The sequence below is a fragment of the Corythoichthys intestinalis genome, chromosome 3 (genome assembly GCF_030265065.1).
Source record: "Corythoichthys intestinalis isolate RoL2023-P3 chromosome 3, ASM3026506v1, whole genome shotgun sequence".
Taxonomy (NCBI): Eukaryota; Metazoa; Chordata; class Actinopteri; order Syngnathiformes; family Syngnathidae; genus Corythoichthys; species Corythoichthys intestinalis.
The window spans coordinates 19843336-19863397 of record NC_080397.1 but is presented as its reverse complement, the minus strand read 5'-3'; the positions used below and the strand labels follow the sequence as shown (position 1 = coordinate 19863397).

Below are 20062 nucleotides of genomic sequence, written 5' to 3'. Positions count from 1 at the left end.
AAAAGAAAAGAAAGAACAAAACGAAAAGAAAAGAATAGAAAAGAAGAGAAGATGAATATCATAGAGGTGAACGAGAAAAAAATTATGACGTTTTTAAAAGGGGGACAAGAAGCCAGAGAATTAGGGCTAGTTGGCTGTGGACGGTGATGTCGGTAGTGAACAACAGCCGCTGACATTAAACATTTACATTCCCGCTCACCGTGACCAAAGCCCGATTCCAGTCAGTCACCGGCCACTTGTAGCCTATTGAGCTGCGGTATGACAGGACATGCTGTTCGCATTGAGCCGAAGACAGAGAAGGTGATGAGAGATCAGGGATATATGTTAGTCTATGGGGAGCAGGTGCGCAAGGCTGAACAGACTCGGGTCCGGCGGCTGGTTTTATCTTTTATCGGAGTTTACAACCCACTGTGTATTATAGCAACCCTACAAATGTTTATTTATACTGTTTTTGCTTAGCAGGCAAGCATAGCACTCTCAGTTGTATTGTACTGTAGCCTACACGGGACAATAGATGGAAATTCATTCATTCATTCATTTTCCATGCCGCTTATTCCTCACGAGGGTCGCGGAGGTGCTGGAGCCTACCCCAACTAACTTCGGGCAGTAGGCAGGGGACACCCTGAATTGGTTGCCAGCCAATCGCAGGGCACAAGGAGACACACAACCATTCACGCACACACTCACACCTACGGACAATTTAGAGTGTTCAATCAGCCTACCATGCATGTTTTTGGGATGTGGGAGGAAACCGGAGTTCCCGGAGGAAACCCACGCAGGCACGGGGAGAACATGCAAACTCCAAACAAATTGTTTGTTTATATTGTGTCACATCACATTACGGTCTGTTAAATTTAACTGTCCATCTCAAATTAAATAATTTGAAAATTAATGGGGTGGGGTGTGGTGTGGGGGACCTATAGTGGTCTCTTGTCCCCGTGCCCCCTGCAAGTCTGTTGACAGCCCTGATAAAGAGTGACCACTGAATTTATATGAACATTTTTTTAATTTCATGAGGACGGTAAACTTTTTTTTATCCTTAGATCTCTACTGTATAAATCAAGGGGATTTCTGGAAATTTCCTAATTAAAATCATTTCCTATTTCCACATTTTACTCGTGAAATTTCTCTTTTCTTTCTATTATTTTTAAGATCCTTCCATTTTGCCATGTGCCGGTCCAAAACTGTACATTCTGGAACAGAATATTCATTTCTATTGAGCCCCTTTCACTTTTACCAAATAACTGTCTAGCACAAGGGTGCCAAAGTCCGGTCCTCGAGAGCCCCTATCCAGCTTGTTTTCCATGTCTCCCTCCTTTAACACACCTGAATCCAAAGATCAGCTCATCAGCAAGCTTTGCAGGAGCCTGACAACGATCCTCATTATTTGATTCAGGTGTGTTGGAGCAGGGAGACATGGAAAACAAGCTGGATAGGGGCTCTTGAGGACCGGACTTGTGCACCCCTGGTCTAGCATAAAATCCTGACGTTCGATACAAAGTAATTTGTTCATGACTAATTTTAGATGCTCTGCTGGGTTCCTTTATAAACTCTTGGGTGAGTTGTCGCTGTGCTCCCATGATCATTTTTGAAGAGAAGGTTCATCACTGTTCCTAGTTTTTACCATTGTGGAAAATGATCATTGGTTTATAAAGACCTTTGTAACCCCTTTAAGACATATACTGTATGTCACTATATTTCAAACAAAACTTCAACAGAAACAGGAAACGCTTGCGTGGTTCTGTTGCACATGCATTGATAAACGAACATGCGCTCGTATAGAGAGAGTAACCCAAATGTAGTTGAAAAAAATTATGATTAACTTATTTTTCATACTGTAAAGTGGACTGGATCATAAGGCCCACCATCAATGAACGAGTTTATTTTGATACAAAAGGCACATGTGATTATAAGGTGCATTAGTGCATCCCTGTACTGCATTTATCATTTGTTCTTAATCTTTTAACACTGTCAATACTATTGTATTTTTTTTTCATTTGTTTTATACACAAGTAAGTGTTACTGTTATTATTTTTTTATTTGTTTTATACACAAGTAAGTGTTACTGTAGTACATTATTAGCTAAATCTGATGCTGCATTACTAAAATTAGGATAGATGACTTAAAATGCGGCACAGTTGATATTTGTAATTCAAGGTGAGTGGCGAAAATCATCATATTATTGTATGTATACATTTCTAACATAAGTGATGATGCATAAGGTTTTAGAGAAAGTATAATTTTTCATTTGCACTAGGTTCCAGTAATTTAAATATGACAAGTACCGTATTTTCCCGCACTATAAGGCGCCCCTAAAAGCATTCAATTTTCTCAAAAGCCTTATAATCCGCTGCACCTTATATATGGCTCAATATTAGTTCATCATTGCATGACATTCTGTTTAACGCGACTTCAAATACTGGAAGCATAATGCAACCCCAACAACTACTACTACTACTGTGCCTTAAAATGCAGTGCGCCCTATACATGAAAACAGTTTTCAAAGAGGCTATTCATTGAAGCTGCACTTTATATTCCGATGCGCCTTGTAGTGCATAAAATATGGTACTTGATTTCCCTTTTAAATTTACTATACTGTATGTGAATTTGTGATATATTTTGATTGGGGGAAAAAGTCAGACATTACTCTAAAAATTAGTTTTAGTAATAGCCAAAAAAGTACTACAAGGATATTAGGCTTCAAAGTAATGCACTTGTTTGTACAACAAGGATATTGAGCTTCAGAGTGGTGGCTGTCTCAATCCGCACCTATAGAGAGAAAAAAAAAAAAAAAAACATTACAATGAGTACATCAGATTAAACTACAGTAGTTATTAGCATTTGCACCATAATAAATTAATTGATGGACTTAAACTGCTCTTTATTGTGTGGAATTTATTGCTGAATAATGGTTTCTTAAAGCAATTCAAGCAAAAAGATGAGAACTAATTGGTTGTGGATGTAGTCTCAGGCTCTCAACTCGTTTGCTGTCTAAAAAAGTGCAGAACGAGGTCAGTTATAAGAAGTTGCTACAGCACATGCAATGGATGAACAGCCCTAAATGCCAGATATTAACAGGCTAAGAGTGATGTCGTCACCAACTACGTTTGACATTGAATAAGATGTTTAAAAAATGTGTAAAGGAGACAAAGTTCTCATCATATTAATAGGCTAGGCAAATGTGACAGCAATCCATTAGCTAGGTTGACATGTCTTGGGGGGGTTTATACTTTCAACAAGGTCAAATTAAAGTACTTTTCAAGCCCATTCAAAATGAAGTTTCAGGTTTTGGTAGCACTCAGCATTAAAGACAACAAGATGGATGGTGTTATGATTTCAATAGTATTGTAATTTATTTCAATAGCGAAGACTAAAGAAAGAAACCAACAAAAAACAAAATTGCCACGAGTGTGCTACAGCACATGACAGGCTGAAACTTTAAGGATCAATAGATATTGGCCCATGTTACATAGGTACCAAGTTATCAAGACGATCTGTTCAGGAATAACAGAGGAGTTGGACGTAGGCCTGTCGCAATAACAAATTTTAGTAGGCGATACATTGTCTCATAAATTATTGCGATATGCGATATTATTGCCCGTTTTTGTTTAAACTATTCAACCATGAATACAGTGACAATATATACTAATAAATCACCTACTGAAATGCAATAAATTGCTATTCTTAAGTAAAACACAAACTATATTAAAATTTATCAAAATAAAAAAAAAACAAAAACAAAAAAAAACAATGCATAACGAGTCATTTTAAAGCTAGTTCGGTGCAGAATATGAAATAGGTGAGAAACACACTGTCATTTTTGTTGTATGCCAATTAGAGCCCATTAAAAGTGTTAATTTGATCCAAAATGACTGTCATCTTGTCCTGCAAAGTGCGCATCCAACAAATTTGAAGCCAAATTATTATCATTTATTACATCATATTATCATTGCAAATCAGATTTTTCATAGTGGGTGTCATTCTAAATTCAGGCATGAAAATGGGTCAGGGGTTAAAAAGGTGAGAAAGGTGTGGAGGAAATATGTTCCGGCGTTCTGCCAAAATGTCCTCTGTCGGCGAAACGTCTACATGTGGCGAATTTGACCATTTTAATTTTTAACATAAGGCTTAATATTCGAGCGGGGGTTTAATTAGTTGAAGGAGTTGATTTCAACCACCATTGACTCGCACTAGCTTAGCCACTCCGGACCCCTGAAACTAACAAATAACTGGCAAACTGCACAGAATTTGTTCAAATCAACTCCAACGACTAATTAAACCCCGGCTAACTCAAAGATTAAGCCTAATGTAAAAATTCTGAACTTCCCCTTTAAAATAAAGACCATTGAATATGGCCATTAAAATGTTGTCTATAAAAGTTTTACAGCAATAAAATAAACAACAAAAATGAATGAAATGAACAAGAATCCTTCAAACTATTTCATAATGGGTCCAAATTATTTTTCGAACAGATCATGTGACTACAGCACCTTAGAGACAGCCGTTTGCATTGCTTAGCCAAAACTACAGCTGAGGAGGCAAGATGGATATTTAGAATTTCTTTAAACCTAAGCTTTCAAAACTTTCAACAACAACTGAGCTTGAACCGAGGATTGAGCACGAGCAGTATCAAAAAGTCCTGGCTTTCGTGTTACCTGTTGTGCTGTAATTCCAAGTGGTGCTTGAATTGGATGCTTATAGCGGTCGACAGTCTTTTTGAGCCAGCGCAAAGTTCGCAGCGCACGGAGATATTTTTGTCATCTTTACTGGACAAAAATGTGACGTAATGGCTGTGTTTCCAGTGTGCAAATGCAGCTGTTTGTAGTATATCTCCTGCCTATTTCATTGCATCCTGGAGGGGAAGCAAGGCTGTGTTGTTTTGGCCGCAAACTCCCAGCGCTCACGGCTCACGCATCATGGTAATACACGTGACCCTTTTTTTTCCATCCTTGATTAGAAAATGTGACATGTGATGTCACTCCCATGACTACAGTATTCTTCATTCTACATACATTATGGGGCAATAACAAAATAGTAACGCACAGGCATCAAGGAAAGTAATTTTACTCAGATTACTGATTTAGAAAAATGAACGCGTTAGATTGTTCTTTACTGAAAGAAAGTAATCAGATTACAGTTACGCATTACTCACATAACGCGTTACTGACAACACTGCTTTTATATTACCGTTAAATACACAAGCTTGACGCTACCTTAACGGGAGCTATTTTTTCACTGGACGCTCTGGCAGTGTTCAACGCAAGCTGCGACAAACGGCAGTAACTTTGTCATACCGCAAAATATGAAAACGATTAAAACCATTACTCACCAAATTCAATATGCTGGCGAATGCATTCATCTAAAAAAAAAAAAATTGGGCCCTCACCTCGTCCAGCGAACGTGAATTTGTTCTTAGGACAAGATCATCTGTCGCAATTAGCGATCTTTGACGCTCTTTTTCTCCTCCCCACATACAAACTTGATTCTCTCTCAGCGGCTGTGATTAACCTCAATGAAGTTGCCCTCCTAACTAAGCCTTGCCTATCATTCGTCTTTGTAAGTTTTTAGTAACTTTGTGTATTGAATTTGAAAGGAAAATGTGTGTTTTGTTTTTGGCGAACTTTTTCATGAAGCTAAACTGTTGAAGCGACTCACACGTGGAAAAATACGATTGTACAACGTTTTAAATGTATTCATTTGGTATATTTCAGTTACCACGATTTGAGAGATCAATAAATTGAAGAATTTACGCCTTGTGTTTGGAGTTTCTTTTTGGGTTTGCTGGAATAGCGTCACTGACATTCGCACCATCAAACAGAGGAAGGGGTAAGTGCTGCCGCGCCAAGCCACTTCTGGCTGCATTTTCGACACATGAAAAATAACGAATACGTACTACTGTATGACGGAAAATTTTAGTGGTTTTGTAACCGCCACGTTTTCATAGCATGGTAAACCGTGAAGGTAACCGGCACATGCCTACACCCGAACCCCCCCGCCCCCCTTAAAAGTTTTCTCCTCGGATCTACACGATTCACGTAGGTCATCCTTTTTGACTTCAAAACGGCGAATTTCGCCGAAAGGTGAGAGATTTTCATGCCTGTAAATTTATTCTTAGCGTAGAATCTGAAGTATATGCAATCGCCTCCAGATATCTGAACATGACATGCTTTTATTTTGAAATGTTCACCAGAAGTATGTTTGCTAAGCCACTAACTGTAAGCTTTAAACTCAGTAGAAAAAAAAAATGCACTTTTCGTCAGGCATTTTGTATTAATAATTAGTGTTGCACCCATACCATTTTTTGGGCCCGATACCGATACAGATACCTGGCTGTGCAGTATCGGCCAATACCGATACCATTCCGATACCACTCTGTTAGCAAAAAACATATAGTTTTATTATATTATGAATATACAGGATATACTGTATGTATATATTTTTCCCAAGTGGCTGCTTCCATGATCCTAATAAATTTAATGATTAAAAAAATATATATACAGTACTGTGCAAAGGTTTTAGGCAGGTGTCCTGCCTAAAACTTTTGCACAGTACTGTATAGTTTTATTATATTATGAATATACAGGATATACTGTATGTATATATTTTTCCCAAGTGGCTGCTTCCATGATCCTAATAAATTTAATGATTAAAAAAATATATATACAGTACTGTGCAAAGGTTTTAGGCAGGTGTCCTGCCTAAAACTTTTGCACAGTACTGTATATTTTTATTATATTATGTATATACAGGATATACTGTATGTATATATTTTTCCCAAGTGGCTGCTTCCATGATCCTAATAAATTTAATAATTAAAAAAATATATACACAGTATTGTGCAAAGGTTTTAGGCAGGTGTCCTGCCTAAAACGTTTGCACAGTACTTTATATATATGTACGTATAAGGGATGCAACGACACAGTTAAGTCATGGTTCGGTACGATTTTCGATACAATTCAATACATTTAATGCTCTGAAACAGAAAATACAACTTATTATTATTATTTGCTAACAAGCAAAAATAACATCATATAAACAAGCATTTTAGTGCATATAATTATGTGCTTGCTTCTTACTGATCTGAAGAAATTTTGTATATAAGTGCTGAGAACAATCTTTACTGTTTGTAAAGTGGGGGACACTGTTGATTGCTGCAGCTCTCTTAGCAGCTATATTTACCATAAAAGCAAAACATCCTATTTGTGGGCCGAATCCATCTGTAACATGTACTGAATTAACAGTATTTGCAGCATTATCTATAGTCACTGGTATGGATTGATTTGGCCTGCTTAACTTCCATTCAGTCATGGCGGTTTCTAATTCATCAATGTAGTATATGGACTACGCGTCGCTCTGGGCTCACGCAGCTAATGGCATGGGATCTAATGTAGCACATCTAGGTTGCTATTTGATGATATCTAGTGTGTGCGCGCGAGAGTTGGCATGGGATCTAACATAGGACATCTAGGTTGCTATTTGATGATATCTAGAGTGTGCGCTGCGCCGCTTGAGTGTTGTCTGGCCACAGAAGTCACTTCTGCTCATTACTGCACAGCACATATAACAATCGACTTTCATTAACAGGACGAGTTTGAAGTACGGCGCTCTTAATTTGCCACTCATTGTTCATCATGAAACTGAGTTTGCTTAGTCTCCCACGGTTTTAACCTTTCTGATCCCATCGGCGCTATATTAGCAGGCAATAGCTTACGCATGCTAATCGTTTGTGAATGCCATGTTAGATGAGCAGCGTAACATCGCGGAAATGCGTTGTAGTTACATCCTTAAAATTGAAGACCAAGTAGTCATTTCGTTTGGTAATTTCGAGACAAAGACATACAGATGTCATGCAACAGGACTTGGGAAGTTAGCTCACGTGGGGAGGACAGTACATTTGCGTTCAAGTGATGCCAGGAGATGGTATTGGCGCCCTAAATGTTGGTACTCGTCGATACCGATACCAACAATTCGGGCTGGATCGGCGCCCCCTGCCGATACTGGTATCGGTATCGGTGCAACTTTATTAATAATAGATTCTTTTGTTCGCATCGCTTGAACATTTTTTAATCCAGCGAGTTTTCATGTTTGATGTGTCACCTTTTAACAACAATTTTGCGTTGTGGAGAAGACTGTCAATGTTTTATAGCAGACAAAGGGGTTAGTACATTGACTTTTTTCCATTAGCCTCAATGTAGCAATGCTAATGTTTTAAAATATTTAATATAGGAGTGTTTCCTTATTTTGTATGTCTGAACAGACGTGTTGCTGGCCAATAAACATCTGTGAAAGCTACTGGAATCTCATATGTAATCAACACGCACGTGTGCTAAGTGCAAGGAGCACATGCACGCACATGTGTATGCACGTACACACACGGCGATAAGTCGCAGTCAGGAAAATTACCGCCCTCATTTTTAGTTACCGTGCCATAATTTGGCTAATTGCATATCGCGACAGGCTTAGTTGGACGTCAAAGATAGTGTCCACAAGGACAACAAGATTTTGAGTGGCGTATTGACAGTCCTTCAGTCTGTAAAAAATACTACAGCATTTGATTCAGCTCTATAATCTCAAACTATAATATACAGTTACAAAAATACCATACTCCAAAAAAAACATAGATGTTATCTAGAATGGTAATTTGCACATGTGAACATTTTGCATATTATGCAAATATTTCTAGTTAAATGTAGCTTCTACTTTCAAAGGCCACACCGCCATCCACTCTCAGATCCAAAGGGTGCAATTTTGCCGTGCAAGAGTGATGGAGGTGGTAATGGCGCCCAGGGGAAGAGTGAGCAGATGGAAGACAGGAATTAAGAAAGGTAAACGAGTGAAGAAATTGGTGGGAGACTTAAAAAGTCCATTATAGTCAGTGCTTTGTAGCACTTTCTTCAACCAGCATAGAGTCTGGGCAAGCATATGAGTCAGCATTTCTTTTTTATGACAAATGTTATTAAATCAATATAGGTAGTTTTACAAGGTTTGGAATGAGCTTTTAGAGACAGTATATGACCACATCTTTCACTGTGTAACACCCACTGAATTCAATTTGGATAATACATTGGGGAGCGAAACACCATTTTTAGGCAGGTACAAACGAGAAAAATTTAATTACCATTAAACAGTTTCTAAAAATAATCAACATAGACAGCATGTATAAAAATATCTACATGACAATTGTAATTGGTGAACAGCTGGCCATAATATTTGCCATATTAGACCTGCAATGAGTGTGCGTTGGTTCTGTTAGCACTGGCCTTAACAGTTTAAAACTGAATGTATTACAAAGCATTTCAATTATTGTGCAAAGTGTGAAGACAACTTGATGATATTTGGCAACATGAAAAACATACACACGCACAACCCAACTCAGCACCTCAGTGAAAAATTGGCATAACATTACTCATCAATCTCAAACTGTGAGGCGGAAAATGTACTGATTGTAAAGTAATAAACATTAAATGAGGAGAAAATTGGTTTGGCAACACTCTCTGAATCTCTGAAAGGTTCTAAAATGTTTTAAAATCTGACAAGAATTACATTCAGTTACTATACATTTACTGGCCACTTTATTAGGTACACCTTGCGAGTACCAGGTTATAACCTCAAAAGTGCCCTAATTCTTCGTGGCATCGGTTCAAGGTTATTGGAAACATCCTCAGAATTTGACATGATAGCATCACGCATTTTGTCTGCTGCAAATCCATGATGCAAATCCCCCATTCCACCACATCTAAAAGGTGCGCTATTGTATTGAGATTTGGTGATTTTGGGTGCCATTTGAGTACAGTGAACCCATTGTCACAGTCAAGAAACGAGTCGCAGATGATTAGATATATTATGATATTAGATTGGGTTGGGAATCTCTGGCATGAAGCAGATTTGATATGTATCTAGATACACAGGTTACGATTCGATTAAAAAAAGATACATTTTTAAGGCCGAGCGATTCAATACGGTTCGATACAGAGTGAAAACGATACGATAGTAAACATTTGTTGTGTGTGTTCGTACAATATTTTAAACATTAAAAAAAAAAGATTAAAGATTAAATTAAACAAAAAAATTTCATACCAATGTTGTTTTTTTTTTTTTTTTAATGAAAAAATAAAAAATAAAGCTTACTATATGACCGTCATTTTGTTAGATGGGATTGATAATAAAATATAACACCAGTGACAGACAACAATAAAGTGCAGTAATTTAATTACTGTATTTCCTGGTGTTTTGAACACAATAAGTAATTTAAGTGCAAACTTTCAACATAAACATCTTACAAGTAAAAAAAAAAAAAATAATTATATGCAGCAGCTCTAGAAAAAAAAAAATAAACCTGCTAGTGTTATCATAAATAAAAATAATAAATTATGCTCATTCACTTATGCCTGTGCTTCCACATTTTTTTTATTCCTCATCACTGTCTATTTCTCTTTTGAAGGGCAGATTTTTCTTGAGGAAGATCAACTGATCCACATGTTCATGTTTAAGTACACTGCGTTTTGTGGAAACAATATGCCGCCCTTTCCACCATTGTAGTGGGTTGATTTTTAGTGTTAAAAACTCACGATCGCTGTACCGCTTCAAACTAGCTCTGTCCCATGCGAACAGATCTGGCTGCCTTTGTCACTTCGAAGTCCGACTTTTGTTTTCCTGGGTGCGTTGAAAATCAATCGCTGCATGTCGCTGGTGTGGTGCGCAAACTGTCCATTGTTTTAGCATGTTGCTTCGTTGCCACTACTGGTTTCGTTTTGGGCTGTGAAGAAAACGCTACGGAGCGTGCGTTACAGTGGTTTCGTTAGATCTCACGTTGTTATGACACGCCTGTGACGATCAGGTAATGACTGCGACTACTAGGGGTTCTGCCGAAATGAATGGGAAGTTGAGGCAACCACGACGGCGGTCACAATCTAAGTGCGCTGTGTGGTGAATGACTCAAGCGCAGCATGTGAAGTAAAAGCTAAATTATTATCATATTAAGCAATGCAGTGAACTAGGCATTAGAAGCAGATTCTTGTGGTCGCGATAGCCGAATTCTATCTCTACTATTGGTTCATTGAATATTTAATGGCTAATTACTGTCGAATGGTAACTTTATTATCAATACAGCTGTATCTCTCACCTGTAAAACCGGATATCCGGTCGTATCGGTTTATCGTTCTCAAGCTTAATATTAGATTTATGATATGTTGTGTGGAATTAGCAATTACAAAATAAGCATTCTGTGGATGAAAAAGAAAGGATGAATAAATGCCTTCAAATTGCTGACGCCAAATTTTGACCCCATCGTCTGAATGTCGCAGCAGAAATCGAGAGTCATCAAATCAAGTAACATTTTCCAATCTGCTGTCCAATATGGGTAAGCCTGTGCAAATTGTAGCCTCAGTTCCCCATTCTTAGCTGCCAGGTGTGGCACCCGGTATGGTGTTCAGCTGCTTTAACTTACAGTATGTGCCTCAAGTTTCGACATGTTCTACATTCAGAGATGCTCTTATTCATACATTGGTTATTAAGAGTGGTTATTTGAATTACTGTTTACTTGCTATCAGCATGAACCAGTCTGGCTATTCTTGATTAACCTCTGGCATCAACAAAAAAATTTTGCCCACAAAACTACTGCTCAATGGATGTTATCTCTTTTTCGGACCATTCTCTGAAAACTCTAGGGCTGGTTCTGTGCGAGAATCCTTGGAGCTCAGCAGTTTCTGAAATACTCAAACCATCCCGTATGGCAGCAACAACCATGAGACATTTAAAGACATTTAAATCACCTTTCTTCCCTATTCTGATGCTCGGTTTGAAGAGCAGCAGATCGCCTTGCGCATACATTGAGATGCTGCCACCAAGGGTGGACTGGCATACGGGGGTACTGGGGATTTCCCCTAGTGGACCAATGGGTCGGTGGTCTGGTGTCGGGAGAAACAAGAGGCTCGTAAAACTGCGGTCATACCAACGGATAGTTATGTTCCCGTGGTGAAATAAGTGGACCCTAAAATGAACGTACCCGTGTAGAGGTGCAACAATTAATCGACAACTAATCAATTAGCAAATTAATCGAACAACTATTTTAATAACCGATTAATCGTTTAGGACCTTCTTCACCTTAAACTTGTCTAAATTATAGCATATACTGTGAGGCAAATAAGTATTTAATCAACCACTAAAGGGGAAAAGATATCGTCATCGCACACACCATATAATTGTTTGCATTAGTCTAACACATATATAGTCTAACACATACATATGGTACAGGTTGGCACCGTCTAACTGTTTGCATTACTCTAACACACGTAATCTAATTAATCAGGAAATAGTATCATTTTCATATTTACGGTAGGACTACACTACTAATATAAAATAAATAGCACACCATAGTTTAATGAGAAGAAATAGAAGAGATACACAATGCCGTCTTATCACAAGATTGATGCACCAACTCGTGCAATCAGCTCTCCCAGCAAACTCCAAGGACAAAGCGCTTTGTCCTGAAACAAGTACAACCAGCCCGGACAGCAAAGTTGATAGCGGGCGTCCCAATCCGCGCACGAACCTAAGCTGCCTAAAACCGGCCACCAAGGGGAAGACCCAAAAGCAACGCCCAGACCCACCTTCGGACACGCCTTCGACATGACCCGCGTCAGCAAAGACTTTAAAAAGACTGGACACTGAGATAAGACAGATTTTTTCTGCTCGGAAACATATAGCCTTGTTTTGGATCCAGAATTGTCCCTCCGTCGTCTGTTTTTGCCTTGTTTTTACCATTGTCGGCGAATAAATTGTCAACCTGTTTTCGGTGAGTGTTCTTCAAGCTTTGAAACATGGAGTCAGTACAAAGGGTTAAAATAAAAGGACGCGCGAGATTCGGCCTTCCCGGCGGGCGCACGCGGGGCAGCGTCAGCCGAGCGGCACTTGTTTTGGTTGGTGCTGTCCCCGGGTGCGTCTGGGCCGGGGGGGCGAATTTCAACACCACTAATTGTGCAAGTTCTCCCACTTGAAAATATTAGAAAGGCTTGTAATTGTCAACATGGGTAAACCTCAACCATGAGAGACAGAATGTGGAAAAAAAAAAGTAAATCACATTGTTTGATTTTTAAAGAAATTATTTGCAAATCACGGTGGAAAATAAGTATTTGGTCTATACCAAAAGTTAATCTCAATACTTTGTTATGTACCCTTTGTCGGCAATAACGGAGGCCAAACGTTTTCTGTAACTCTTCACAAGCCTTTCACACACTGTTGCTGGTATTTTGGCCCATTCCTCCATGCAGATCTCCTCTACAGCAGTGATGTTTTGGGGCTGTCGTGGGGCAATACGAACTTTCAACTCCCTCCTCACCCCGTGGCGTCAAAATGATAACAAGAACGGTGAGCAAAAATCCCAGAACCACACGGGGGGACCTAGTGAATGACCTAAAGAGAGCTGGGACCACAGTAACAAAGGCTACTATCAGTAACACAATGCGCCACCAGGGACTCAAATCCTGCACTGCCAGACGTGTCCCCCTGCTGAAGAAAGTACACGTCCAGGCCCGTCTGCGGTTCGCTAGAGAGCATTTGAATGATCCCGAAAAGGACTGGGAGAATGTGCTATGGTCAGATGAAACCAAAATAGAACTTTCTGGTAGAAACACAGGTTCTCGTGTTTGGAGGAAAAAGAATACTGAATTGCACCATACCCACTGAGAAGCATGGGGGTGGAAACATCATGCTTTTGGCCTGTTTTTCTGCAAGGGGACCAGGACAACTGATCTGTGTAAAGGAAAGAATGAATGGGGCCATGCATCGAAAGATTTTGAGTGAAATCTCCTTCCATCAGCAAGGCATTGAAGATGAGACGTGGCTGGGTCTTTCAGCATGACAATGATCCCAAAGACACAGCCAGGGCAACAAAGGAGTGGCTTCGTAAGAAGCACTTCAAGTTCCTGGATTGGCCTAGCCAGTCTACAGATCTCAACCCCATAGAAAATCTGCGGAGGGAGTTGAAAGTCCGTGTTGCCCAACGACAGCCCCAAAACATCACTGCTCTAAAGGAGATCTGCATGGAGGAATGGGACAAAATACCAGCAACAGTGTGTGACAAGCTTGTGGAGAGTTACAGAAATCGTTTGGCCTCCGTTATTACCAACAAAGGGTAAATAACAAAGTATTGAGATGAACTTTTGGTATTGACCAAATACTTATTTTCCACCGTGATTTGCAAATAAATTCTTTAAAAATCAAACAATGTGATTTTCTGTTTTTTTCCCACATGCTGTCTCTCATGGTTGAGGTTTAACCATGTTGACAATTACAGGCCTCTCTAATATTTTCAAGTGGGAGAACTTGCAGTTAGTGGTTGACTAAATACTTATTTGCCCCACTGTATATAGACCTCCTCAGTTGTAAATACCTTCGGATTTCTTCATTTTATGTTTGTCATGTGAAAGTAAGACATGCATTTTTACTGTACCAATATTTAGGAAAATGAATTAAAATCCTACATGTGTATTTTTTATCTGGTTACAGTTGGTTTACTTGCGCTAGTTCATTGTATCAATGACCTGTTTGTATTAAAATCACTACATGTAGGGGATACTTCAAAATCACTACACAATTGTAATCATTTTACCGTAGGCTAATTACGGGCCCGGGTTTTTGTTTACTATATGATTATTGTCCAAAACAAATGCAGTTTTTTGTTTGTTTGTTTGTTTTCCTGGCCAACAAGGTACAGGTACATTTCTTGCCAGCAGAACGGCTTCCAACACTGTCAATGAAGAAGCCCGGTCTTTCAATGACTCCCGGGCCACTCCCTCTACCCAATCTTCTCCTGGCTGACAAATGTTTGGCTGATAAGAAATTTGCTTGAAAGAAAGGTTTGAGAGGTGTGCCCAAGAAAGTGGCAGGTGAGTATATAATACTGGTTTTTAAAGCTTTGGCACTGCAAATTACAAACACACGTGAATAATTTTCTTCATACTTTCTTCAATTAATTTATTTAAAAAATAGAATCAAAGTATTTCACTTAAACTACCATATTAAATTTCTTGCTACATGTAATACTCTGCAACAACTGTTCAGAACTGCATCACAGTTCAGTTCCTTAAAGAATACATTAATTTTTGCACATCTTCAAAGGCCCCCTACAGATGAGGCGAAGTAATTAAATGTTTCCTATATCGTCAAGGCTTTACATTTTCAAAGCTGGCTTAGTCACAAATTCAAAGTAAATCTGTGCCTCCCGGTGTGAATGCAAACTGCTTGGGAAAAAAGAAAAATGACACCTAGATCCTCTTTAGAGTTTGCATATTATATGCATAACCATAATGTAGAAGCAGCAGGAGAACATTGTCCTCATTAGCAAAAACAGTCAGCTGTGTTGCTTTGTATGGACATTTCTTTGACAACGGTCTTGTTTCTCCAACAGACAACAGCTAAAATCATGTGTCTCAGTTATTTATGATCTTAAATTTTCTCAAAGTTGAAGGAGAGCAAATATGATTTCATCGTCAAATCTAATCGAATTTGAAATATCTTTGCAGTTTTGAAAACGCACCAAAAGCACAGACTAGCCACAAATGTAATTATTAGGAGTGGGGAAACTCTCGGTACCTCACGATACGATACGATTTGCGATACAAAGCTCACGATAGCGATGGTCTGACGATATGGCGATACAACCATTATCGAGACACTGGTCAGGAAATCATTCTAGAATATTCTACAAACAACTAAAAAACAGAAAAACAAGCTTCTGCTGTGAATTAGAATGAGTTTATTACAAGAAGACGTCCAATCCATTTGAACTGGGAGGGTGGCAGCGAATGAATTCGTTCATTCGCTGCCATCCCTCCCACTTAAAACGGATTGAACGTCTATGGCCGTCAGTGGCAGCCATTTCTAGGCAATGAGGTAATTTTGGGCTATTTAAGGTCATTTACCGGTTGATTTTCAGTTATTTCCCGTTGATTTTAGGGTATTTTACGGGTCAATTCCTGTTTATTTTCAGTAACAGAACAGGATGTGACCTGGGAATCACCCAAATGAATAGGCTGTGACTCAAACTCAACAGGAAATGACCTGTAAATGCCCTGAAAATCGGACAGAATGACTGAATGCTCTGGTTTCAAATGAACGAACGTTCCCAGTCTAAATTGATTTGGCGTCATGCACCGTCAGTGCAGCCTTAGAGTTAACTGAGACACTATTATGGTGGAATATTTTGGTAGCAACTTGTTGGTTCCTTTTTATTTTTTTTGTTTAGACATTGACACCTTTTGAAAACGATATCTCGATTCTTGGCAGGAGCATTTCGATAACCTTTTGTGATACAATCACCATTTCGATATTTTGTCAGACCCCTACTAATTATCGTATTCAATTTTTGACTACGTGACTAGTGATAAGTGACTAGTTTCAGTGGAAGGGCTAACATATTTTGGCTCACTCATGTCATTGCAAATTCTTCCCCAAGCAACATTCATGGGCACATAGAATTCATAAAAGTTGTGCTCTCATTTCCCTTATTAGTATAATCTTAAAATGTATGTTTAAATATTGCAATCACCATACACAGCGATGTTATGATTACATCATGAAAACAAACTTTGGGAGGTAATTAAATAAGACTCATATGCAAGATGCAGCTCAATAGTGCACTGTAAGTGATTATTTCTGTCACATAATGCAGAAGATTTAATCAAGTGCACAACTAATGAGCCAATGCATTTATGTGAATGGACTACTTGTGCTAAAAAATGCCATGTCTTAGTAAACAAGGAATTAGCATTGGAAATTCCTGAAAAATAAATCAACTCAACCAATGTGGCCTTTTTTAAGTTTTAGGTTTTCCTAGTTGTCTTAAAGACTAACTAAACTATGCGACAAACATGTTCACAAACAGGAAAGAATCCATTAGAATTGGTAAGGGTAAATATTATGGTTGTTCCGATCATGTTTTTTTGCTCCCAATCCAATCCCGATCGTTTTAGTTTGAGTATCTGCCGATCCCGATATTTCCCGATCCGATTGCTTTTTTTTAGCTCCCGATTCAATTCTAATCATTCCCGATAATTTTTCCCGATCATATACATTTTGGCAATCCATTAAGAAAAAAATGAATAAAACTCGGAAGAACATATACATTCAACATACAGTACATAAGTACTGTATTGGTTTATTATGACAATAAATCCTCAAGATGGCATTTACATTATTAACATTCTTTCTGTGAGAGGGATCCACGGATAGAAAAACTTGTAATTCTTAAAGGATAAATGTGACCTTGTATATTGTGACTAAATATTACCATCTAGTGTATTTGTTGAGCTTTCAGTAAATGATACTGTAGCCATTTAACTTCTGCCCAAATGCATGATGGGAAGTGCAACCATGACCGTGCATAGTGGTACCAATTGATATATCTTCTCTGCGTTGGGAATTAAAATAGGGTGTTAAGAAAAAGATCAACTACTACCTTTCTTCCCCACATTGCTTCCCACGATATTTCTGATTGTTGAGAGAGGGATTGTAAGGCTTTAGCCAATTAAAAAAAGTTTCAAAGGCTGCCAAAATTCTCTCTACTCATTTAACGTTGCCTTTTAACTCTATGTATACGTAAAACGTGCCATTATAGATTGGACGCGACAATGCGTGAGTGGGTAGTGCAGCGCATGCATTAATTGCGTCAAATATTTAAAAGTTATTACCACCGTTAATACGATAAATTTGATAGCCCTAGTTTAAGCCAAAACTAAAGACTCTGGATGAGTGTAAGACATTTTGTCTGTAAGTTTAAATACAATTAGAAAACAATTTATTTAAAATATATATATATATTTTAAAAAGGCATGTCCGATATTTTTTTGCCGATTCCGATACTTTGAAAATGACGTGATCGGACCCGATCAATCGGGACATCTCTAGTAAATATTTGTCTCATCTCTGGGACAGCAATTATCATTTATATTATTTTTGATCCATTCAATTTTTCATGTTTTGTTTGAGATTTTATATACTGTAGTTTACTTGTGTGAAATAGAGCTAGAATTTGTTTTGCAAATAAATTGTCCATTACATTAACATGAAAACTTAATTTGGTTGCGATATCTGTAGATTAATAATATTGGTGACAACTTTGTGGATGCGTGGTACTTTTTGCTCAGTTTAAGTAAAACACCATATAGAGCACATCCCGCCTTAATCACATGCAATAACTAGGCAAAATTCTATTCAAGACTTTATAATGGAAATTGGACTAAGGAGTGTCAAACGGAACTGTTTCGCTTGATGTCAGGCTGGATTTCTGTAGAAGGACTTACCACCAAGTCAGAATCCTGCATGAGACTGAGGATGACCTCGTAGAGCAAAGGGCGAAGGTCAGATCTAAATTTGACTGATATCCACTGGCCTATTAGCCAAATGACTCTTCGTCGAATCAGCTTGTACCTGTAGAGAACAACGGAATTGTAGTAATCGCATTTTATACATCGACTTGTAAAGCAAAAAGAAACAATTTTAGGCTTTTGTGTATTATGGTCCATGACTGTAAGTGATACACATCATTTTTAACACTGTCTTTATGCCAGATATCCATTTTTACCCAGTGCTGTTCCTAGGGTCTCTTAGGGCTCGGAACAAGAAATCCCTAGGGCCCTCATCCCACCCATGCACGGTTCTCGCATAAAAATGCACAATAAGAAGTTAAACAATGTACAAGGTCACATAAAAAAAATAAAGTTGGAAGACCACATATATAAAACATTTTAATTGAAAAACATTTAATAGTAAAAAATAGATTAATTCAAAGATTGGCTCAGTGGTAGTGTAGTAGTCCCCCAACCCAGAGGTTGTGGGTTCGATTCTCTGCCCTGCTGAACTCGTATAAGCATCGTTGAGCAAGATACTGAACCCCATTTGCTCCTGGTGCTGTGTCACCAGTAGGTGGATGGCGAGACAGTGTAAAGAGCCTTGAAAGGTGGAACAGCGCTACACAAGTATAACAATATTTACCAAATAAAATTACACACTTGGGGGGGGTGCCTTTATTGGCCGGGCCCCAGGCAATGGCAACTTGCTTGTCCGCCAACCATATTTAGGATCAAATACACAATAAATAATAAATACCATAAAAAGTAGGGGTGTAACGGTACACAAAAATCTCGGTTCGGTACGTACCTCGGTTTTGAGATCACGGTTCGTTTCATTTTCGGTACAGTAAGAAAACAAAATGCAAAATATAAATGTGCTAGTTGTTTATTAAACACGTTAGTGCTTTCAACAATAGGAACATTAGCCTATACAAAGCTAAAATTCTGCTCAAAAAGTAGTGGGTATTTAAAGATAATCCTACAAAAATTTGCCTTTCAGACCCAGCGTATTGGTCAGCTTTCTTTATGAAAGAAAGAAGAAAAAAGAAGTCTGGTGCTAAAGAGAAAAGCAACCCCAATGACAAAGATTTTAACATGTATTTTACAAATGCAATGCTTCGATGAAAGATTTTTTTTCTAATGAACGGTTTTCAAAAGCTTTATTGGTGGATTTTCTCAAGTTAAAGTGCCATACAGAAATTAATAAATTTAATTGTGTAAGCAGGATGTGTGTATTATTTTTATTATTTAATTTATTATATGATTATATTTTATAAATGTGATGTAGTATTCATTTATATTGTATATTTTATGTTGTATAACTTTAGTTCCTATGTGAATATTAGTTCCTACTTGTTTTGTTGTGGTAGGAGGATTTTGTATTGAACACGGAGCCGTGTTGGTTATTATTATAGCAGAGAAGACAACAGTAAATCAACAAAGACAAGTCTACTGTGCCCCGATCTACCACTCAAGAGATCTGATGGACTCAAAAAGTAGGTTACGATTGCATATTAGTTTGAAAATCGACCGGATCCACCGTATTTTTACACGAGTGACTTCCGGTCCGATCCTAGCTACTGGTAGTAGTATTGACGCAGAGGGGCCGGGTCTCGCATCAAATAATCAACTCTGCCGTTCTCGTGCGTCGCGTTGAGCCGCTTCTGGGACGTGTCTAGCACGCGGCCGCACTGCAACTGGTGTGCATTGGCTGA

The 20062-nt window shown here is 38.4% G+C and overlaps 1 protein-coding gene across 1 annotated transcript in view; it reads right to left on the bottom strand.

Moving 5' to 3' along the window:
* The window catches only part of ipo11 (importin 11), a 194575-nt gene that overhangs the window by 98637 nt on the left and 75876 nt on the right, over window positions 1-20062 (bottom strand). Inside the window, exons 16-17 of the mRNA XM_057833064.1 lie at window positions 18300-18426; window positions 2736-2769 (exon numbers count right to left, since the gene is read on the bottom strand). Coding sequence (XP_057689047.1) covers window positions 2736-2769; window positions 18300-18426 — 161 coding nt within the window. The remainder of the gene's footprint in view (window positions 1-2735; window positions 2770-18299; window positions 18427-20062) is intronic.